At 52.0% G+C, this 23,510-nt stretch overlaps 1 protein-coding gene and 1 long non-coding RNA gene across 6 annotated transcripts; one reads left to right on the forward strand and one right to left on the reverse strand.

Moving 5' to 3' along the window:
* Positions 1-1,181: 1,181 nt before the first annotated feature.
* On the reverse strand, positions 1,182-22,075 carry SLC7A9 (solute carrier family 7 member 9). 4 transcript variants are annotated; one of them, XM_084770827.1, is made up of 14 exons: positions 21,968-22,075; positions 21,670-21,778; positions 21,205-21,316; positions 18,916-19,063; positions 18,370-18,612; positions 17,822-17,947; positions 16,988-17,087; positions 15,291-15,335; positions 14,469-14,592; positions 13,615-13,718; positions 6,250-6,346; positions 5,268-5,417; positions 3,320-3,494; positions 1,182-1,351 (listed from the first exon to the last, which is right to left on the reverse strand). In XM_084770827.1, the coding sequence occupies exons 3-14, from the start codon at positions 21,289-21,291 to the stop codon at positions 1,287-1,289; spliced, it is 1,464 nt and encodes a 487-aa protein (XP_084626953.1). In that variant the 5' UTR covers positions 21,292-21,316; positions 21,670-21,778; positions 21,968-22,075; the 3' UTR covers positions 1,182-1,286. The 4 variants fall into 4 exon arrangements, with proteins under 4 accessions (XP_084626953.1, XP_084626954.1, XP_084626955.1 ...); XM_084770828.1 differs by having other exon boundaries at positions 21,205-21,335; XM_084770829.1 differs by lacking the exon at positions 21,968-22,075 and adding an exon at positions 21,889-21,951.
* LOC311591334 lies at positions 8,328-11,090 on the forward strand. Of its 2 annotated transcripts, none has more exons than XR_014777060.1 (3): positions 8,328-9,121; positions 9,162-9,281; positions 9,322-11,090. It is a non-coding gene; the product is annotated as an uncharacterized lncRNA (long non-coding RNA). The 2 variants fall into 2 exon arrangements; XR_014777061.1 differs by having other exon boundaries at positions 8,328-8,961; positions 9,002-9,281.
* Positions 22,076-23,510: the final 1,435 nt, after the last annotated feature.

Consider the following 23,510-nt stretch of genomic DNA (forward strand, 5'->3'; position numbering starts at 1 on the left):
GGCAGCGGTTACAGAGTGCAGAGACAGGCTGCCTCCAAAGATCCACGGAAACGAAACAGTTCTGTTTAAATAGTTTTTTTTCCCCAGGTGGTCAACTTGTGCAATATTTGAACCTTTTTTGGCACATAGGAGGCTGCCTATGCAAACCATCAGCTTTTCTGTATTAAAGTCTACTGATTGGGGTCAGTCCCTGACATGTGAGGTGGAAATGGAAATGCTTGAGTCTGTGCTCTGGAACTGTCCCATGTGCTGTGAGCATCATCAGCAAAGCGCCAGTGTTCTTACACAAATGTTGCTGGCTCAGATGCAAAGTAATGTCCACACTTTCTAGAAACAATACCAGTGAAGGCAGTGAGTTGAGGCACCGGGGGAAGGAGGGGGGACGAGATGCAGAGCTCCCTTAGATATTTGCAGGGGCCACAGAACAGTTACGCACAACACGGGGTAAAAAATGGGAGTGGCAGCACTGTGTGGTCTGGACGAGCAGGAAAAAAACAAGTCTAAAGCCACTGCCAGTGATCTGAGTGGAGCTGAGCAGCGTCTTTGTGTGAGTGTGGACTTGACTGGGTCTAGGGATTGCCTGTTGCTTCTGTTGTCTGCAGTAACAAACACAGAGCCTTACATGTGCTCCGCAAGAGTAACGCCTGAGCTACCGCCCTGTCTCTGCCCTGTCTTGGGTTAAGTGTGCGCCTTATGAAATGGCACATGTGTGATGGGAGGTGCTGGCATGCAGCTTTCCCTCGCCATCAGCACTGTCAGGTATCAGCTCCTGTTAACTTTTGGGTTTCTGTGTTTTATATTTACTATATATACCTGCATGTATGCCTATGCACCAGAAGAGGGCACCAGATCTCACAGATGGTTGTGAGCCTTCATGCGGTTGGGGGCAACTGAACTCAGGACCTTTGAAAGAACAGCCAGTGTTCTTAACCTCTGAACCCCTATATTTTTATTTTTGAGACAGGGTCTCAATGAGGCCCTGGTGGCCTGGAACACTGTGTAGACCAGGCTGGTCTCAAAGTCACAGAGCTCTGCCTGCCTCTGCCTCCTGAGTCCTGAAATTAAGGTGTGCGCCACCACAGCCAGCACACCTGAGATGTCTGAAAATGTCTCTTACCTCTATTAAACACCCTTAAGTCACAGAATTAGGGATGGCTAAGAATAATAATATTAAGCAAATATCTGAGTATATGTTTTCATTAAGAAAAACACCAGGAAGAAATAACCACAAATGATGCTTACAAAAATGAACTGGTTGCAGCTCTGGGCTATGAGTGATGGACGTTTTACTCCAGGTCCTTCTCTGGGGGGACAACTTCCATCAGCATCTGCAGGTGCTTGGTGACCGGCCCTGGAATGGAAGCCGAGGCATGGGTGCCGTTAGAGCAGTGCGGCCGCGGGCTTCCCTGCCGTGGCTGGTGATGTCATTAGACCCTGCCCTGGGGGACAGCTGGCGTTCAGGCTTAATCAGGGCGGCCCTAGTCACTGCAGCGCCTCTTCAGAGATCCCTTGCTTCTCTCGGTTATATTCTGCCCGACAGTTCACGCTGCTGGGGCACATGGCTCAGGTCTGTATATTTGCTGCTAAGCACTGATTCATCTGAAGTAACCAGAACTAGTTTTGTTTAAAATACACAATTATTCATTTTTCTTTTATCACCTTAAGCCACTTTAATGTTTTTGTGGTTTGTTTGAGACAGGGTCGTGCTGTGTAGCCCAGGCTGGCCTCACTCAAACTGCTGAGAGTTGTCATCAGGCCTTAACAGTTTTTAGAGTGAGCAGCTATCAGGATGCTGACTGCAAGTCCACACTGCAGCCTGTGCGCTCCCTGAAGAGGTTAGGAGCTAGTGACCCCTAACAGGGAAGATCATATTTTACTTCAGTCAACAGGAACTAAATTCTCCATCTTGGTTCCTGCAGCACTGTGCCAGCTTTCACAGCTCAGTAGCCGTGGGCTCACAGGGTCTGGCTCCACTCACGCTGAAGGTGGCCTTTCCCATCTGCAGCCCCACTCTTAAGACAGGGACTTAAGTGGCAGGTGTGTGTGTGTGTGTGTCGCCACATAGAAAGGCCAGGGGGACATTTCTACTGAAAAGGCAGCTTTTTGTTTTGTTTCTATGGAAACAGTCTGTGGAGCCCTCCTACCTCATCCTCAGTGCTGGGACTGCAGCTCACACTGCGGCCACTCAGTTAACACCAAGTGGCTGTAGCACACAACACCCTGTGGTTGGCCCAGGGATGAACTGTATGGCTCAGTCCTTGTCCTGCAGGGGCGCTGTGTACAGGGAGGAGACCTGCCAGGGTCCCAGCACCACCTGCTGATGCTCAGGAGCCGCCAAACTTGTGTAAGTGGAGTTTCTTGCAACCAAATCTGCTTTACAGCAAAACCTCACTGAATATAATACCATTAGACTTTAAAAGTAAGGCCTAGCTGAGTGCCCTGACACACACCTATACCACCAGGAAGGCTGAGGCCGGAAGATCATGAGTTAGAATACCAGCCTAGGCTACACAGTGAGACCCTGTCTCAAAACACAAAACCAGATACAGTGAGTCTCTGTTACTGTTGTGGGGCACCTCACTTTCCATCTAGAAACAGAGCTAATGCAACTAGCTTTTTAAAACACTTGTCCAAGCCAGGTGTGGTGGCACATGCCTGTAATCCCAGCACTCAGGAGGCAGAAGCAGGCAGATTTCTGTGAGTTCAAGGCCAGCCTGGTCTACAAAATGAGTCCAGGATAGCCAAGGCTACACAGAGAAACCCTGTCTCAAAAAAAAAAAAAACAAAAAAACAACAAAATAAGCCACTTGTCCAAAGAGCTGAGAATCAGGACAGCACAACACAGAGCCCTGTGTCCTTGGTATAGGAGGGCTCAGGCCCCTGTCCCGTTGGCAGTTCTAGCTGTCACTTTGGGGTATTTGGGGGCTGTTACTGAGCCTTTTAGATGTTTGCCACGGGTCTCAAAAGGAAGCAGGGGCCAGAGCTACACTATTGAGTTCTGCCTCAAAGCAACAATAAAAGGCGCTGTTCTGCAAAGACGTCATCTAATGAGATTATACAGATGCTTTTACACCCTCAAGTGTGGTCTTAGTGGCAAACTGTTACCAACTAATGTGTACTTTGCAGTACAGAAGAAAACTGTGCATTCTCTTCCTCATAACAGTGATTGATGGGAGCAGGGGACACTGAGGCTGGATCCAGGGGTGTCCCTGGGGAGGGGGTGCAGTTGTGAAGAGGAAATGGGGTGTGCTGTAAGGGAAGGGCCCGCGCTACTCTGGCAACAGTGCGCCTTCCCCGCAGCCCTGCTTTCCATACTTACTGGAGATTCTCTGGGCCCATCCAAACTTGTAGTGGACAAAAAGGAAGTAAAATATAAGTCCGCTCAGTATGAACAGCACGCAGTACAGGTACTCCCAGGCTGGCTGGCTGATGATCGGGGCCAGGACCAGAAACACTGACACGACAATCACGACGACAGGGATGAAGATGGGCACCTGCGAGCAGAGCGTGAACATGTCAGCCTGCCATCGCCGCTCAGGGCTCCCCGCAGCAGCACAGGAGCCCCGCGGCGCTTTGCCATCAGTTCTCCTGGTCCATCTCTGTCTTGTCTTTGAACTATAAAGTGTGCCTCGCTACAGGTGACGGCTCCTGCTCTCCACTTCCACGTTCCCTCCCTCTGCGCGCCTGCCTCGTCCTGTCATAGATTAGAGAGTTGGTGATTGATGGATGCAGTGTCCGACTCTTACCTCTCTGAGTTTTTCCTCCACGTGTTAGTCTCACTCCCTGCAAACGGGTGGTGGAATACTTGGGTGGGAACGCCTTAGGATAATCACACATACTGCTCAGGTGCCCGGGAGGAGGCAGGTTCCTGTGACTTCACCTCCTGCTGGGGTGGCCAAGCTCTGTCCAGGCTGCTCCCCACCTGGCTTCACTAGTGATGCAGACTGGGAGGTGTCTGCGTGCGGCCTGCTGCTGTGTTTGGTCATCCTCTCTTGTGCTTTGTGAACACAGTTGCTCTAAGCTGTACATAGCCTTCCCAGCTGCTACCTCAGAGTTGTGCGTCCTGGCTGGTAGCAGTGTGGTTTCTTGTTTTGCTTAATCTTTGTCTTAAGCAATGCGTTGAGCTTAGGTGTTTGTCTGGTAAGATCACAACCTATCTGCCTGATACGTCTCCCTCTCCCCTTCCTCGCTGTGTACCTCCCTCACCCCAAAACAAGGTCTCCTAGGCGTAGACTGAGCTCACAGCAACTACTCAGCCTGGAGCCTTTCATGGGAGCTGCTCTTCAAGCGCAGTTGGCCTGGTTGCACTCTCTTCCTTTGGGTAGCACCGCATTGTCAGATTGTCATCTGGGCAGAGAGTGGGAAAGGGACCGATGCTGCTCTTGTCTTTCTCCACCCCCCTCTCCTCTAGAAGGGAATTGGGGATGTCATCTCTATAGTTCTGGAAATGCCTCTGTCCTGGTCGGGGGGCTTTGTGGGGACTTCCTAAGACCCTGGAGGAGGAAGGTTACTATATTGCTCTCCCACGTCCTCTGGTGAGTCCTAGGTCTTCCTACTGGCCCCCCCCCCCCCAGTGTGTGCCTTCCAGAGCACATGGGCCTGGGCCACTGGTGTCTCCAGCCTAGTCGGGTTGTGGCGATCAGCCATCTGCTCGTGTGATGATGCTGACTGAGCTGCTGCCTTCCCTAGTCTGTCACTCTGTTCACGAGGGGACTGTGAAGATTAAAAACTCACACTGCCACCAAGACCTTGCCTGTTGGAAATGCTAAATGACTCTAGATGTGGCGGCGCTTAGACCACCAGACAGCTCTAAGCAACTGGGCCCTCCTTACCCTGAGCCTGCTCACTGCAGCCCTTCTCAGATCTGTGCTTCTCCACTTTGAGAAACATAAAGTCACATGGTGGGTCAGCCGCCTCCGTGTGTGTGTGTGTGTGTGTGTGTGTGTGTGTGCATGCATCAGCCATGAGGACATGGGCGGGCGGAAGCACACTGAGCATGTACACAGGCTGGGACCAGGGTGGGTTCTAAAGTCCCCATCACTGTGTGAGGATGGCGGAAAGGCCAGGGCCTGTGAGAAGTGGGCACAGGTGGGACGCAGGTCCCCTGTACGGTGAGCACTGCAGTGTCTCTGGATTGTAAGCTACCCTTTGAAATAAGCACAGGTGCTCAGCAGGAGAGCAGTCAGGCTAAGAACAGCACTGGAAATGGCTGCCTTCCATGTCTTCCCAGGAACCAGAGCTGCAGTGACGTCCAGACACAGACTTACCTTGATGGGCCTTTCCAGGTCTTTCCTTGTGAATCTCATCACAATGAGTCCTAGGATTGTCATCCCATAAAACAGCCATGCAGCAAAACTGAAGTAGTTGACTAAGGAGTTGATGTCACCCGGGATGATGTAGATGGTGGCTATGATACCCTAGCAGGAAGAAGAGCAGCATTTCAGACAGGCAGTGCACACACGCACAGCCTCTCTGCACGGCGTCCTCTGTCTCCCCGGGACACACAGGCAGCCTCAGCATGCCCCACTGATTGCTGATCTCAAGGCTCCACAGCAGGAGCCTGGACAACCTTTGAGCCTATGAAGTTGTGCCCTTGCATGTGTGTGCTCTCACATGCATGCACATGTGCAGTCTTGCTCTATAGCCCATGCTAGCCTGAAACTTGGGATCTTCCTGCCTCAGTCTCCTGAGTGCTGGCATAACAGGTGTAGACACCATGTCTGACCTAAAGTCATGATTCTGAGCAAGAAAAAAACAGTAATAAGAAATGCACCAGCTTTATAAGGATGACTTTAGCCTTGAAAGAGTTTTCACTATGGGTTGGTGCCTGATGAAACTCAGGTGTGGTCATGACTGCATCTGTGGCCTGGTCCTGGACTTGGGATCCCAGTTTTCTGGGTCTGTTCACTCATCTTCAGAGTCAGTGGGGAAATGGACATAAGTTTAGCGTTGTGGCCCTGAGCCAAGCCTACCTGTCCCCAAGAAACTGCAGCCACTGGGGATGATCCAAGTTAGCAGGCACCATGAAGGATGCACCTGTCCCCTCCCTGGAACTCTAGGCCTCCGAGTCATTTGCCTCAGAATAAGGGCATGCGTGTAAGAGCGCAGTGCACATAGGCTTGGGAGGCTCTGGGTTGTATCAGGGAATGAAGGGGCCCGGCTCACTCAAAGTCCTGCGCTCAGCGGCACAGCTGTACTTCGTCCCCTGCCAGGAGAGACACTCCTCTTGCTGGTGGAGCTCATACTTACATAAAATATAAGGGCAGGAGCAGGTGTGAGGCGCTTAACGCTGATGTACGAGAGCACTTTGAGCATGTGGCCTTCCCGGCCAGCCACATAGATGAGTCTGAAAGAACACAGGGAAGGCACCGGGCGTGAGCCTGAGGTGCGCCTGCCTCTGAGCTCTCGGGCAAGGCCCTGGGGAGAGGCTGGAGGGCCTGTGTGACGGTTAACTGCACCTGTGAGGGATTCATCCTGGTCCCATGGAGTCATTAGGACACGGGCAGGGTGGACATAGCTTAGGAGTGGATTCTTGCTCGACTCCCAAGAGTCAGGCAAGAAGAGGTGCAAAGGCTAGTCCAGAGCGTGGGCCCGGCCAGGAAGCCGAGGGGCCCTGGCCCTTGGCCCCCATGTCTTAAAGGCACATAAGGGGACCCGAGCAGACCCCTTCTCTTCCCCAGTTCTGCCTCATCTGGCAATCAGACTGTTTAAAATGTGAAGCAGAGAAAAAGAAAAGATCAAAAATACATGAAAATTGCCACGCTTAAGACTTCAAGAGCACTTGCTGATCTCCCAGAGGGTGAGAGCTCCATTTCCAATACCCACAACAGGTGGCTCATAATTGCCTGTGACTCTAGTTCAAGGAGACCTGACACTTTTGTCACACACACACACACACACACACACACACACACACAGAGAGAGAGAGAGAGAGACTGGAGGCTGCAGAGCTGGCTCAGTAGTTACAAAGTGCACACTGCTCCTGCAGAGGACACATGCTGGGTGGGTCACAGCTGCATGACTGGCTTCAGGGGACTCTGATGCCTCCCGTGTCCACGGGTGTCCACTCACATGTGCACACCGACACAGACATAATTGAACATAAAAATCTAAGCAAAATATTTCTCAAGTACTGATGTCGGTAAAGACTGAAGTTTCTAGTTACAGTGCAGTAGAATTACACTCACCGGCAGCACTTGAGCAGCCTTTCTTCCACCCTGCACTGTTCTTCCCTTTCAACCTCTAACACTAGGTAAGAGAGAAGGATGGAGAGGAAAGAGACCCTCGAATAACGTCAGGGGTGAAGAAGGGGGCGATGTCATCCTTAGACTCCTCCCTGCCATGTCGAGTTTCTTGGGACAAGTTTGACCTTCGCCATCACGACATCTAATTTCTTCTTGTTTCCTCTTTGTGCCCAACTATTAAACAAACCGTGACCAACAGCAACCCCAAAACCCTCTTATTGGGCTCTAGCATTTATATACCCTCTGAAAGGTCCCCAGGATTTTAAGTGCCACACAATCATAGAAACTATCTGCAGCTGGCAAAACCACGCCTCTGCTAGAGCACGAGACAAATCATAGTCAGCCGCCGCAAGTAGCCCCATATCCCACACCTGGGATTAAAATGAAGGCATATCCCCATAATAGTTCTGTGTCTTTAAAGAAACCAAAACTCTCACTACAGTCATAAGAAGCAGTACTGACTGCATAAAGGTATATGCTTCAATAAGTCTTTTGGTAAGGGAAACATCTATACAACATAAATTTCATAATTTTGTAAGCAATTAAAAAGAAGTCAACTGGGCTGGAGAGATGGCTCAGAGGGTAAGGGCACCAAGTGCTCTTACAAAGGTCCTGAGTTCAATTCCCAGCAACCACATGATGGCTCACAACCATCTATAATGAGATCTGGTGCCCTCTTCTGGCCTGCAGGTGTACATGCAGGCAGAGCACTGTATACATAAAAATAAATCTTAAAAAACACACACACATGCCGGGCGTGGTGGCACACGCCTTTAATCCCAGCACTCAGGAGGCAGAGGCAGGCGGATCGCTGTGAGTTTGAGGCCAGCCTGGTCTACAAAGCGAGTCCAGGACAGTCAAGGCTACACAGAGAAACCCTGTCTCTAGCTGGGCGTGGTGGCGCACGCCTTTAATCCCAGCACTCGGGAGGCAGAGATAGGCGGATCGCTGTGAGTTCGAGGCCAGCCTGGACTACAAAGCGAGTCTAGGACAGCCAAGACTACACAGAGAAACCCTGTCTCGAAAAACCAAAAAAAAAAAAAAAAAAAAAAAAAGAAACCCTGTCTCGAAAAATAAAAAAATAAAAATAAAAAAAACCAAAAACACACACACACCAAAATAAAAACCAGTCAAGTCTTACCTACTGTTGTAGGGGTAAAATGAGAGCCCTGTATGTGCTGAGCATTGGCTCTGCCACTGAGCCACTTTTTGTTTTGTTTATTTTGTTTTGTTTTTCAAGACAGGGTTTCTCTTGTAGTCCTGGCTGGCTGTCCTGGACCTGCTTTGTAGACCAGGCTGGCCTCGAACTCACAGAGATCCACCTGCCTCTGCCTCTCGAGTGCTGGCATTAAAGGCGTGCGTCAACACACCCAGCTAAAGTGTTGTTTTTGTTTTTGTTTTTGTTTTGAGACAGAGTTTCTCTTGTAGTCCTGGCTGTCCTGGACTCCCTTTGTAGACCAGGCTGGCCTTGAACTCACAGAGATCCACCTGCCTCTGCCTCCCGAGTGCTGGGACTAAAAGTGTGTGCCACCATGCCCAACAAAACCAGATCTTTTAACTCAATATACACATCAACTCCATAGCTAGGGAGATGAGTGAGAGAGTAAAATGATTGCTGTCGAGTATGAGCACCTGAGTTTAGTCCCCAGCATCCAAATTAAAGCAAAACAAACGGGTGTCAGTGGTGATGGTGGCACAGGGTTAGGGTCAGGGTCAGGTGTGATGTCAGTGTGATGGTGGCACAGGGTCAGGGTCAGGTGTGATGTCAGTGTGATGGTGGCACAGGGTTAGGGTCAGGGTCAGGTGTGATGTCAGTGTGATGGTGGCACAGGGTCAGGGTCAGGTGTGATGTCAGTGTGATGGTGGCACAGGGTCAGGTGTGATGTCAGTGTGATGGTGGCACAGGGTTAGGGTCAGGGTCAGGTGTGATGTCAGTGTGATGGTGGCACAGGGTCAGGGTCAGGTGTGATGTCAGTGTGATGGTGGCACAGGGTCAGGGTCAGGTGTGATGTCAGTGTGATGGTGGCACAGGGTCAGGTGTGATGTCAGTGTGATGGTGGCACAGGGTTAGGGTCAGGGTCAGGTGTGATGTCAGTGTGATGGTGGCACAGGGTTAGGGTCAGGGTCAGGTGTGATGTCAGTGTGATGGTGGCACAGGGTCAGGGTCAGGTGTGATGTCAGTGTGATGGTGGCACAGGGTCAGGGTCAGGTGTGATGTCAGTGTGATGGTGGCACAGGGTTAGGGTCAGGGTCAGGTGTGATGTCAGTGTGATGGTGGCACAGGGTCAGGGTCAGGTGTGATGTCAGTGTGATGGTGGCATAGCTGCTATGGGCGCAACAGACCACTCTGATCAGACGAGAGACAAATGCCGCAGAAAGGAATCTATTCCTGACGAGCTGTGCCACTCTCACAGCCTTAAACAGAGATGCTTCTCTTTGCAATGAATGAGTTGAATACACAGACGCATGGCTGTGCAAGGTGCTGCTGAAAGACAGGCTCAGCCCTAAACAGGAAAGTTACCCCAACCCCCCCTGAAGGTTCAGGAATCACTGGAAGGAGAGTGGAAAGAACAGAAAATCCAGAAGCCAGGAGAAGGGCTGTGATCTATCCTCTGAGTATGATACGACCAACTCAAACATGGTCTCCATGCGGCCGCAGCTGCCCACAGTGGGCCTGCAGGGGACAACCTGTCAGCAGCTCCTCTCAGGCTGGGAAGACACCTTAGGACCTTACTTCCTCTTCCTGAACTATGGCTACTGATGGGTTCTGTGAGAGGGAGGAAGACCTCGGTTTTAGACACATTCTTATTCCACCAGGCTCCACCAGCTGGTTACAAACAGTCTCACAAGTGGCCCTAGTTAAAACGGCACGGCTTGGGAAAGGGAACTAAAAGGGGTTAGGGTGGGGCTCAAAGGGTGTGGACAGTGATGACAATTAGAATACAGTATGTGTATTATGAAATTGTCAAAAAAAAACTATTAAAAGTTGAGGGGAAGCTGGGCATGGTGGCACATGCCTGTAACCCCAGCACTCGAGAGGCAGAGGCAGGAGGATCACTGTGAACAAGTTCCGGACAGCCAAAGAGTCCCAGATAGCCAAAGGCTACACAGAGAAACCCCATCTCAATAATCAAAGCAGACGAACAGAAGTTGAGGGGAGAGCCTCACCTGGGCAGCACAGAAGACCTGACCCCAATGGTGGGGCAGTGGGTGAGCCAGCCCCAAGGGTTTGAGTGTGGGAGAGCTGGCCGTGCAGCTTGTCTGCTGCGTGGTGGGGTAGGTGAGGGAGAGATGCTACACACCACACCTTCATCCCTCACCATTTATGGCAAGCAAGAGAGCTGGCCTCGGGGTCCTGAGAGCAGGAGAGCTGGCCATGTCCCTCACCAGCTGCAGCACTCGGGAGAGCGGGCCCTGTACCTCGCCTAGGCAGCAGTGGAGCTGGTCCTGGTTGCAGGGTTTGCAGGTGAGCCAGCCCCGAGGGCAGGAGAGCCAGCAGGCTGACCTGCTCAGACACCGCTCAGGCCCAGGCTTTGAATCTGCCCACCCCAGCACCTACCCCATTGACGCACTGCTAGAGTGCATGCAGGGGCCGGTCCCTCAGACCCAAAACTACAGGGTCTCCATGACACAGGCCAACAACAGGGTGTCAGAGAGGGGTCCCAGTTCCGGTACTGCTAGAGCAGCAGAAGCCGGAGGCCTAGTACCAGACCACCGAGTCACTGCCATGAACATTTGCAAGCAAAGCAGTGTGGACAGACAGAAGGGTGCACTGTGGGCACACTGCAGCTCCCACACTGAGGTGTTTTTTTCCCCCCTCGGGGGATTACAAGGCTAGAAGGGGGTACGAAGATGAGTGGGATTGGGGTGCTTGATGCGAAATTCACAAAGAACCAATAATGGTTTTTTTTTAGGTTGTGAGAAAAGCCAGACATGAAGAATCCTGTAATTCTAGTGCCAGAGACAGACAGACAGACAGACAGATAGACAGTGAGCACTAGAACTTAGTGGATCAAAGACTTTACTGTAAGGCGTGAAACTCTGAAAACATTAAAGGAAACAATAAGGAAAACATTCAAGAAACAGACACGGGTAAGGACTTTCTGTCACTCAAGCAACAAAACTAAAGTTGACAAATGGAAAATAATGAAATTCAAAGGGAAAACAGTTAATTGGGCGCAGAGGCAGTCCTCAAAATGGATAAAATCTTTGCCAGCCACACATTTGACGCGAATTACTTTAAAATGAAGCTAGAAAAAAAAAATGTTTAAATGGGATAGTGGATACAGAATCCTCAGAAAAAGAAACACAAGTAATAAGCACTTTTAAAAGTGCTCAGCAAAGGCAGGCACAGTCACGCTCGCTTGTAATCCCAGCACTCGGGAGGCAGAGGCAGGCGGATCGCTGTGAGTTTGAGGCCAGCCTGGTCTACAAAGCCAGTCTGGGACAGCCAAGGCTATACGGAGAAACCCTGTCTCAAAATTTAAAAATGTTCAACACCCACGTTTGGCTGGAAAGATGGCTCATCAAGTGAAAGCACTTGCTGCAAAGCCTAGCAATGGAGTTTGCCTCATTCCTGGGGCTCACATAATACAAGAAGAGAACTGACTCCTGAAAGTTGCACTGACCTCTACGTGAGTACCACAGCACACGCATGCCCACACAGATCTTCACGTGCACAAATAAGTGTCATAAAGACAATGTTGAGTTTAATATGAGAAAAAGAAGTGTTCAGCATCCGTAGCCATGGGGGAACGCCACTGAACACTGCTTTGAGATTCCATTTATTCTAAGCAAGATGAGCACTATCAGGAAAAAAACGCCAGCAACGATGTGAGGGAAAGGGAACCCTTATTCACTGTCAGTCGGATTGAAAACTGGTACAGTCGGCCGGGCGGCGGTGGCGCACGCCTTTAATCCCAGCACTTGGGAGGCAGAGTCAGGCGGATCGCCGTGAGTTCAACCAGAGCGACCACAGAGACCAGCCTGGTCTACAGAGGGAGTCCAGGAAAGCCAAGGCTACACAGAGAAACCCTATCTTGAAAAACAAAAACAGAAAAAGAAAACAGGTACAGTCACTGGAAACCATTGTAAGTTTCCTCAGAAAACTAAAACTAGGTCTTCCGCATAGCCCAGCCCTGACATGCCTGGGTTGATCCCCCAAAAGATCTAAGGGTCCTACTGCACAGATCCGTTTACACATGTCTACTGCTGCTTTCTTGATGCATATTTCAAAACTACTGCAAAGAGTTGATGGGAAATGCTCTCAGCAGAAAGAAACAATGCGGGGTGACGGATAGGTTAATTTGCTCTTTCAACAGTACATACAGCTATCAAAACGTCACACTGACACTCAGAAACACATGCAATTATTTGCTAATGAGAAAACATAATTTACGCATAAATATCAAGACCCTAGACTAGCCAAAAGTGTTTTTCTTTTGTCTCTATCTCTCGTCCCTTCCTTACTAGGCAAGGACCGCAGGACCTGGCGCATGCTGGGCAGGCAGTCTGCCGCTGAGTCCTGCCCCGACCGAGCTCAGAACGCCTGGGATGTGTGTAGAAATAGACCCACGCTCCGCTGCAGCTTTAGCAGGGTTAGTTTGTAGTTGGAATTCATGTTTAACATGTGATGTTTGGCAGGCCACTTGGAAGTCTATTCATTCGGAGCACTACCGTGTGCAAAGACATGTTCCAGAATGTTCCCACAGCAGTGTTCATAGAAACAACCCACGCTTGGTCCATCACTGTGGGCTTTGTTAAAGCATGCCCCTCACAGAGGGAGAAAGGGAGGGAAGGAAGGAGAGAGAGAGAGAGAACGAGAGAACACAACTGTTAACTGTCCACACCAGTGGGATCGAGAGAGTGGCAAACTACACCTACTCAGGTGACAAGCCCTGAGCTGTCCATGGCTCCTCGGAGCTGAGGCCTGATACAGACTGACCCCGTCAACTCCTGGCCAGGCATATATTAACATGACAGAACGTTTGGGAAGGATCATCGGGAGAAAATGAAACGGAAAGTGCCACATGAGAGCCAAGCCTTGTTCACCTGGTGACACCACCCTCAGCCTTGTTCTGCCGTGCCAGCGTTTCCTAGTTTAGAGCCCAGGGTCACTGAACAACACAAGCCAAGCCCAGCTCCACCCAGCAAGGCTGCCCACCCCGTTCTCGCTACTCTGTTTTGAGGTTCAAACTACATCCCTTGTCCAGACTTCAGAGTTCGTGCATGTGTACCCAGCATGCTCTGGGGTCAGGCCCCCGCCCCATGTGGGATCTAATCTGCCAGAGCCCTAAGGATGTAGGGCGCCCATCATTGGCTTTGTTGCCCACTGCCCATCCTGAGAACGTGAGAAGATGTGGTACCCTACCTGCCCGCGGTAAAGCAGGTCCCATTAGCGGCACCGATGGTTGAAAATGCCACAAATAGGGGGACTACCCAAGATGCTGGATAGAGGACGCGGTCTCCGAAGGTCTGGAGAAAAGCAGAGGGCAATGCTGAGGGGTTTCTCTGGGCACCCACACCCCCATCTCACTTCACTGTCCACAACGGCCTTGGGGGTCCTCTACCGGAGAAAAGGGAGAAACCTTGAGAACAGCAGCGCACATCTTGCTGATGACAGGACCCTTGCCCACATCCCTGGCCTTCTCAGTCATCTCACCGACCTGCCCCTCACTTCCTGCCCTACCTCCTCTCCCTCACCTCATCTCCCAGATGCGCCTCACTTATCTTATTTCTTGGCCCTGGCGCACCTCACTTACTTCCTGACCCCACTTCTCCTTAATCCCCTCACTAGACACGGCCTTGCCTTAACACCCATCTCAGGGTTATGGACTTTTCAACCATCCTAGGGACCCCTCCTCAGCTGTGTGGTCCCACCACCCATCACTAAAATCACCTCCTCTCACTCAATTGCACCCTCCTCCTTCCTTCCACTGGGGACTCCAGCCCAGGGTCCTTCAGCCATTGCTGTATGTACCTGGAAGGGACGCCCAGGTCCTCGGAGCAATGGCCCGCTGCACATCGGCAGTCTTACCCACTGCCTTTGGCGCCCAGCGTAAAATGTGTGCCCCGGCCTTCTGTTCTTCGCGTCTCCTTCCTTCCAAAGGTCACTGCCACAGCCACTTTCCACAGCCACAGCCACTTTCCACGGCCACAGCCACTTACCACGGCCACAGCCACTTACCACGGCCACAGCCACTTTCCACGGCCACAGCCACTTACCACGGCCACAGCCTGGGACTGCAGGAGCTCTGTGGGGGTCATCACCGTGAAGTAGGAAACATTCATGAGGATGTAGCATACTGTCACCAGGGGAATCCCGATGACAATGGCCATGGGCAGGTTTCTGAGAGGGACAGAGACACAGGAACCCAGAGTCACACCAGAGCATCCTATGAAGCTGGTAAGATGGACTTTTCTTTTCTCTCTCTCTCTCCCTTTTTTTTTTTTTTGTTTTGTTTTTTTGTTTTTCGAGACAGGGTTTCTCTGTGTAGCCTTGGCTGTCCTGGACTCACTTTGTAGACCAGGCTGGCCTCGAACTCACAGCGATCCGCCTGCCTCTGCCTCCCGAGTGCTAGGATTAAAGGCATGTGCCATCACTGCCCAGCAAGATGGACTTTTCATCTCCCTCCTGTCGGCCCTGCCTCCACTCCAAAGTACACTGGGGTCCCAGGAATCCTTAGGGCCACAGACAGAGACAAGAGACATTTTTAAAGGATACTCCAAGGCAGGAGAACTGAGTGGTTAAAGCAGAGATAAAGCCAATGGTCTTCCTTCCAATTACCAACCACGTTGCTGTCCAATGGTACAAATGTACCAACGGGCTAAGGCACACATGGGTTCATTCAGTGCCAGATCCTCGCCTAGGGCTAGAGCACTGGTTGGCACTCACACAGCGCTGGGCTCCACGCCCACAGGGGTAGGGGGCGGGAATCTACTGAGCAGGAGAGGGTCATGAAATAAGAGACAGGCAGGAGCTCCACATTCTGCCTTACACAGAGGAGAAACACGCTGCAGGCGCACTGTCTCCTGCAGTGCTCTTACCTGTAAGGGTTTCTGAGCTCTTCAGTGATATAGTTTAGTTGGTTCCTAGATGAAGAAAAGTAACAAGGGTGTCACTGTGACTTGCTACGTGACTTTTTTGGCTAAGTTTGTGAAGCAATGACAAATGATGGCTCATTTTAAGAGCCCCCAGTGACAGGCTGGGGTGTGGGTTCAGTGGTAGAGACCCTGCCTAGAATCCTCCAGTGACAGGCTGGTGTGGCTCAGTGGTAGAGCCCCTGCCTAGAATCCCCCAGTGAGGGGTTGGGGGTGTGGCTCAGTGGTAGAGCCCCTGCCTAGAATCCCCCAGTGAGGGGTTGGGGGTGTGGCTCAGTGGTAGAGCCCCTGCCTAGAATCCCCCAGTGAGGGGCTGGGGTGTGGCTCAGCAATAGAATGCTTTCTTAGAATATAAAACACCCTGGGTTCCATCCCCCAACATTAAAAACAGAACAAAATAAAATAATGCAAAGAAGCTGGGCGTGGTGGTGCACACTTTTAATCCCAGCACTCAGGAGGCAGAGGCAGGTGGATCTCTGTGAGTTCAAAGCTAGCCTGGTCTATAAAGGGAGTCCAGGACAGCCAAGGCTACACAGAAAAACCCCGTCTCAAAAAAGCAAAGAGTGGTAATTTCGGAAGAAAAAATAAAAAGGCCATAAAGGGCTTTCCCACACAATGCAGGGTAAGTTCTGCCCCATAGATCTGGTGGTAACAGCCTCACAACTGCCAAGAGCCAGGTGTCTGTCAATGGGTTAAGTCTTTGCTCTCTGTGGAAATCACATGAATTTTCAAAAATATTCAGGGTACTGTGAAAAACTGGAAAGAAGCCAGGCGTGGTGGTGCACACCTTTAATACCAGCACTTGGGAGGGAGAGGCAGGCTGATAACTGTGAGTTCGAGGCCAGCCTGGTCTACAAAGTGAGTCTAGGACAGCCTAAGACTACACAGAGAAACTTTGTCTTGGGGAAAAAAAAAAAAAAGAAAAAAAAAGAAAAGAAAAACTGGAAAGAGGTTGAAAGAAAGATGAAATCTATAGAAGTGGGGGAAGGCGGCAGCACTGTGGCCACGCTTCTGCCTTGAAGGACACACGCACAGTCCACCTAACGTTTCCAGGACTGCTGTGGCAGCGCCATTGCATTTCCTTGCTCTTGTCAGGTTTGTGGGACAGTCTGTGCTGCCTCTGTTCAGCCCAGATGGGATTCTCCTGGTAAAAGATTCTAAACAGGGCTTCACCAACCACCCCCTCCCAGGACACTGTCAGGAGCCAATGCCAGTTCAAGCTAATCAAGAACTTTGACCCCATGATCTCATCCATGAGGATAGAGGGGTGTTGTGGGGGGGGGGGGAAGATTCAGGGTTTGGGCACTTCAGAACTATGAAGGTGGTGCCACTGAACCCCTGAAAGGAGACATCTTTGTTTTGTTTTGTCTTGTTTTGTTTTAAAGATGTATTTATTATTTACACAGTGTTCTGCCTGCATGTACCCCTGCAGGCCAGAAGAGGGCACCAGATCTCATTACAGATGGTTGTGAGCCACCATGTGGGTGCTGGGAATTGAACTCAGGACCTTAGGAAGAACAGACAGGGCTCCTAACCACTGAGCCATCTCTCCAGACCCCAACGCCTTTGTTTTCTATAGCAGCTGAAATCAGACCGCCCTGGGAACCCACCAGTAGACTTGGGGGGGTTTCGGGAAAACTTACCACCCATCGTAGGCCCAGAGGCCATTGTAAAATGCCAGGCTGATGGCACCCACAGAGTTCTGCGCACCCTCAAAAGAATTCTGAAAGTTCTTTGTATGTCCTGAAATGAAGCCAGTGAAGAGTGAATGTCAGCTGCCCAGATGCTGACTTCATTCCCCTGTCTACCAGAGAGAAGGGCGTGACTCTCGTGACCCCTGTTTATTAAAGGAACCAAAACTCCGTGTGGAAGTGCAGGCCTGTCACCTGAGCACTTAGAATACTGAGGCAGGAGCACTTCAAGTCAGAGGCAAGACTGGGCTATATTTTGTGAGGTCCTGTATCATCAATAAATAAATAAATAATAAATAAATAAATAAATACCAAAAATCCAGGCATGGTGGTGCACACCCTTAATCCCAGCACTCAGAGAGGCAGGGGCAGGAGGATCACTGTGAGTTAGAGGCCAGCCTGGTCTACAAAAGGAGTCTAGGACAGCCTAGGCTACACAGAGAAACCCTGTCTTGAAAAAACCAAAGGAAAAAAAAAAAAAAAGAAGCCAGGCGCAGTGGCCCAGGCCTTTAATCCCAGCACTCGGGAGGCAGAGGCAGGCGGATCGCTGTGAGTTCAAGGCCAGCCTGGTCTACAAAGCGAGTCCAGGACAGCCAAGGCTACACAGAGAGACCCTTTCTCGGAAAAAAAAAAAAAAAGCAAACAAACAGACAAAAAAATAAATAAGTAAAAATAAATAAACACCGACAAGCAAGCACAAATACACAAAGCAGAAAACACACATGCTCCTGGGCAAGACCACTCCAGAAGACAAGATGTCACTTGCCGGGTAGGGCTGCGGCTCACCTTGGGCCAGGAAGACCAGACCGCTGATGATGATGATGGCTACGATCACCAGCTTGGCTGCCGTGAAGACATTCTGGACGTAGCTCCCGAGCCGCACGCTCAGCGCATTCACGGTAGTGATAAGCACTGGGAAGGCCCGAGTGGGGTGACATTCTGTAGTCATGGTTTTTCCCAGGGTCCCGCAAATCCCTTCCTTTCTAGTCCTCCACCCCCGGCCCGCCCCCCCCACCCCCCCTCCCCCGGCAACATCCTCAATGAAGAACTAAATAAGCTTGCTTCGGCACCTTTGAAAATGCACCAATGTTGACCCTTCAAATCATGCCCAGTCTCAAACCATAAAGAAGTAGCCAGGATAGCCCAGGATAGCCCCCCAGAGGCCTGCTGGGATAGCCAGCCCTGGCCTGCTTCACCAGACCTTGCAGGCCTGCTGTGCCTCTCTCTGGGGAAAAAGAAGAGCCTAGACCAGAATCCGGCAGGCCCTCTCTGCCTCCCCCCTCCCCCACCGCACCCCCCACCCGCACCCCCGGGGTTGCAGGCTTGGCACTCACAGATGGCTGCGGCCGCCAGGAGTTTCACGACCACGCCAGGAGGCTTGCAGCCCGAGTAAAAGGCTGCGCACACATACTCGGAAAAACTGAGGCAGATGATGGCGAAGGATGAAGGCTTCATGACGATCAGGCTGGTCCAGGAGAAGAGGTAGGCAGGGATGGGCCCAAAGGCCTCCATCAGATAGGGGTACTCACCCCCAGACTTGGTGATCATTGTGCCAAGCTCTGCAAAGCACAGGGCTCCTGGAACGCAGAAGAGGGGAGCCGACCCCTTGTGAGGCTGCGCCCCGTTCCGTGGAGCCTTCCTCCCTCGGGTGCTCACATCCCGAAGAGCCCATTTCTGGCTTCCGGGCCTCTGACTGCTGCTGGATTCTCCCTCATGTGCCACACCCACCGGAAGGAGCCCAGCCCCGGCATGGTGCCGCAAGCCTATAATCCAGACCCTTAGGAGGACTGAGGGTTTGAGACCAGCGTGGGCTACGAACTGAGGCCCTGTCCTTGTGTCGTCACCCGATGGGGAGGTCACCCGGGAGTCGCCTCTATTACCCAGCGTAGCCAGGATTCCACAGGCTGCCCAGATAATGAGACAAGGCCCCACGGATTCTGTGTTGGCCAGCACAGACTTGGGAGAGATGAAGATGCCAGAGCCGATGATGGTACCCACAATGACGCAGATGCCGCTGAGAAGGCCCACCTGCGTGTCCAAGGATGGAGCTAATTGAACAGCCAGGCGCTCACAGGGGGCAGGGGTGACCGTTCCCCAGAGCCCAGCGTGACCAGAACAGCCCAAACTGACTCTCGTCCCAGGCGTGCCACCCCCCCCCCCCCCCCGGTGCTGCTGCCGTGGGAGCACCAGGCCACTTTCCTTACGTGGAGACCCCAGAACCTCCCCATGTTCCGAGCTATACCTCTCATGCCCATTTCACACACGGGGAAATCGAGGTGGACAGCCAGGAAGGCAAAGCAAGGCTTGCTTCCCGCCTTCCATGTAAACGCTGATTCGGGCAACAGGCTCCTAGAAACAAGAGCCTGTGGGAAGTGCCTCTTGGTTGGTTGGAGCAGGAAAGAGTTCTTTAATGGGTGTGACAAAGGGCACCGGTAATCCCAGCACTGAGGAAGCAGACAGAGACAGAGACAAAGAGAGATAGATACACATCACACACACAGAGAGACAGAGACAGAGAGAGACAGAGACAGAGACAAAGAGAGATAGATACACATCACACACACACACACACACACACAGACAGAGAGAGATAGATACACATCACACACACAGAGAGACAGAGAGATAGATACACATCACACACACAGAGAGAGACAGAGAGAGACAGAGACAGAGAGAGAGACAGAAAGAGACAGAGACAGAGTTTCCAAATCAGACACTGGTAGCCATTTAGCATCTGGCTGCCCAAGCATAGACCCCTGGGCTTTGCTTGCTGCGCTGGGTGACTGCAGGGTCACAGGGTCCCAAGATGACACTGCTGGAGTCAGGACTCAGAACGGCAGGGAGGACAGTGTCACTGCCCAAAGCCTGACACCTGGGCGTGAAGACTCCACGCTGATCCATGGTCTGGGTGTATTACCCTCCCCCCACCAGGCCAGAGAGCTTCCTGCAGCCCTCTCCAGCTCCTCTGCCTGCCACATGGTGGGACCCAGAAGTCCCCTACCCCCCCCACCCTCCCCACCCCCCCCCCACCCCCGCCACCTCAGTCCCTCAGTGTTGTCCCTGAAGCCACCTGGAGCTCAGAGTCTATCCTGAGCTGCCCTGGGGACCTGGTTCCTCATCCATGGGCCTCAAAGGCCACCTGGCCCTTCGTGTCTGGCTCCTGCTCTGCCTGTGTGCCTGGGACAGGCGCAGGATGGTGTGCCCAGCTCTGATCTACTTCCACTCTTACCCTGGAACCCCGTCCCCTCAGCCCCACCACACAGCAGCTCGGGTGCAGTCAGCTGGTCCCCTCCCTGTGCGCTTGGGCTCCCTCCTGCACAGCAGCACAGGGGCTGCAGGTCCCCCATCGCCAGCTCCACTACTGGGGCAGAAGACCACCAGCTGCTGCGAAGAGGCTGGAGTCCTAGGGGAGCCAGCCATCACAGGCCTCGCAGACCCTTCTTGAAGGGTTTGCAGGCTCCCCGTAAGGATAGATTGTCCTGCTAATACCTAGAAACGCCTGCGCGGACTTCAAGTACATGTGCACGGACTTCAAAAGAGTTTACTAAATTCACTGGTGAGTGTGCAAGAGACAGGTCCAGATAATTGTTCATTTTAAAACATGCTTTGCAAGCCGGGCGTGGTGGCGCACGCCTTTAATCCCAGCACTCGGGAGGCAGAGGCAGGTGGATTGCTGTGAGTTCGAGGCCAGCCCTGGTCTACAAAGCGTGTCCAGGACAGCCAAGGCTACACAGAGGGACCGTGTCTCAAAAAACCAAAACAAAAAACAAAAAAAACCCAATGCACACACACATATACTTTGCAAAACCAGCTAGGGTGCTGGAGGGCCCGCTGGGCAGTTAGGAGTGAGTACTATTCTTGTAGAGGACCCAAGCTCTATGCCCAGCACTCACGTGGTGGCTCACAACTGCCTGTAGCTACAGCTTCAGCGAGATTTGACAAACAGACTAAAAAAAACAACCCCCCCCCCAAAACAATAACAAAAATACATCCAGGCATTGCTCGCCTGTCACCATAATACTAAGGATGCTGGCGTAGAAGAATCCTTAGTTCCTGGCCAGCCAGAGCTCCATAGCGGGACCTTGGTTCAGCAAACAAACAAGCAAACCCTGTCTGTCTTTCCAGGGACCAGTGGGGCCACCAGCCCCAGCCCCGCCACTCCTCACCTCTTTCTGGAGGCTTGTGGTCTTGGGTTTGTTACTGTGCGTGGATTTCTCATCCTCTTTCCGTCTCCTCAGGTTTGTCTCTTCCATGGTTCCTCACGGCTCCTTCCAGGGTCTGGAAGGAGAGCCAGGGTCTAACCTTGAGTCAGCAGGTGTAAGCCACACGCAGAGGGGTCTTCATCAGGCTCTCTCTTGCCCTTGGGCAGCTAGGTGGTTGCCCCAAAGCAAGGCTCACAGCCCTCAATCTGCCCCCCTCCCGCCCCCGACAGATTCACTGCTCCACTCCAGGAGGAAAGGCAGCTGTGGATGCTCTCCAGGCCACAGAGCTTGCTGTACCTCTTCCAAAGTTATTCAGTTTCCTCCCTCCGGCCCCACTACATTTAAAACACACTCTGCTTCTAACCCCGCGTCGCTGTTTTTCAAAACTAAAAAGAGATGAACACACATTATATAAATAATAGCGCATACCTGTTCTCCCAGCGCTGGGGAAGTTGAGGAAGAGGAATACCAAGTTCAAGGCCAGCCTGGGCTACCCAGCAAGTCAGGCCAACCTGGGATACATAGAAAGACTCAGCTTCTAAAACAACAACAACAACAACAACAAGATAAATAAATACAGTAAACCAAATTGAAACATACTGAAATGTTAGCAAGAGTGGTTTACCAGAATAGAACAGCTCAATGTACATTGAGGCTATGGTGGTACCCTCTGTCTAAATCCTTTTCTGCTTAGGGCCCCCAACAGGGCAGAAGCGGCCTCCCTCACCTTTGACGATGCTCACTGCTCGCTTTTCTGACCACCGCCCAACTGCAGGGCCGAGCCCCAGGAAGGGCCATGTCTTGTGCCCAGGCGTGGAGGAAGCCAGAAGGTACAGAGGTCAACAAAGGTAATTATTAAACACCCACCTTCCCCCAGATTTAAAAAAAAAAAAAGGGGGGGTGGGGTGGGGGGTGGTCAGACAAGCTCAGCTTCCCCCAGAAATGTTTATCTTTGCCTGGATCATTTGTGCTTAAAAGCAAAAACAAACAAACAACAACAACAAAACCAGATTAATGGAAACCTCGCATATATCCGGCATAAACTTGGGAACCAGCCCTTTACTCTCTCACTGGGCTGGATCTAGGGATTCATAGGGCAACTAAAAGTGCTGAGTCTGCAGCCTCCCTTCCTGCACGTGTGTCTTCCTCACCCAGGGAACTTCCTTCAGGGAGCAGGCAGGAGCTTGGGTGAGGTCTTCCCATCAAAGATGGGCGTAGGGAGGGGCGGGGGGGGGGCGTAGGGGAGCTGGAGTAGGGGGTGGAGGAGGGTACTGGGACGGGACAGGGACTTACCAGGATGCTCCATTTTCACCAGGACTCCAGCCAAGTGCCCTCAGGTGCCCATCACGTGCTGCTCAAGGAACCCAGGACTTGATCACTGGACCATGGAGGGGGGAAAAGGAACGCAAAGACACCATCCGGTCCATCTTCACTTTCCCCATGGGGAAACTGAGGCCCAGAGAAAGCCAGCAATAGGAGGCTTTAGGGAGCCAATCCTGGATCTCCAATCTAAGTGGGAGGAGCCAAAGGCTCCCTTGGCTGGGCCCAATGGGGGTCTTAGCCACTGGCTCCCCCCCATCTCACACTAGGAACTGGAGCCGAAGCTGCAGCATCCTCAAAGAGTGGGAAGGCACCGAAGGTCAGGGCTGGAGTCGGGGGGGTTGGGAGGGGTGCGGTGGGCAGCGGGGAGTGGGGTGTGGCGGGGGCGGGTTTTTCAGAATTCTCTCCTAGGGCCACCTGGAGGACGAGAGATGCTAAGAAGTCTGTTGGTTTGTTGTTCAGTTGTTTTCTTTTGTAGAGGTTTGTTTTCGTTTGTTTTCAGTGCTGGGAACTGAAATGCCCCAAGCCCCTCCCTCGAGGCAGCTATCTGCTCCCTCCCTTCAGCCTGCCCTAGGAGTGCAAAGGGTAACACTTGAGCTTTCTTCTCTTTCTATGACTTTCTCTGGACGCTAGGAAATGTCATCTTGCTAGACGCACGCTCGCTGGTCACTGTGTCTCTGAAGACAGTGCCCCCACGGTCACCCCGCCCCAGCGAGGGTGAGGCTCGCTGGGTGGGTGGGTGCTATGCCCAGGACAACTTTTTGGCTCAGCAGGGAAGGACTCCGGCTACCAAACCTGGCAACCTGAGTTCGATCCCTGGGGCCCCAGGTTGGTTTTTTTGTTTTTGTTTTTGAGACAGGGTCTCGGGCTGACCTGGCGCAGGTGGATGAAGCCAGGACAGCTGGTACTGAGTCCCAGGCATCCATCCAACTGCTCTTCGCTTCCCGCTT

The sequence above is a fragment of the Acomys minous genome, assembly GCF_964271855.1.
Source record: "Acomys minous genome assembly, chromosome: 20".
Classification (NCBI taxonomy): domain Eukaryota; kingdom Metazoa; phylum Chordata; class Mammalia; order Rodentia; family Muridae; genus Acomys; species Acomys minous.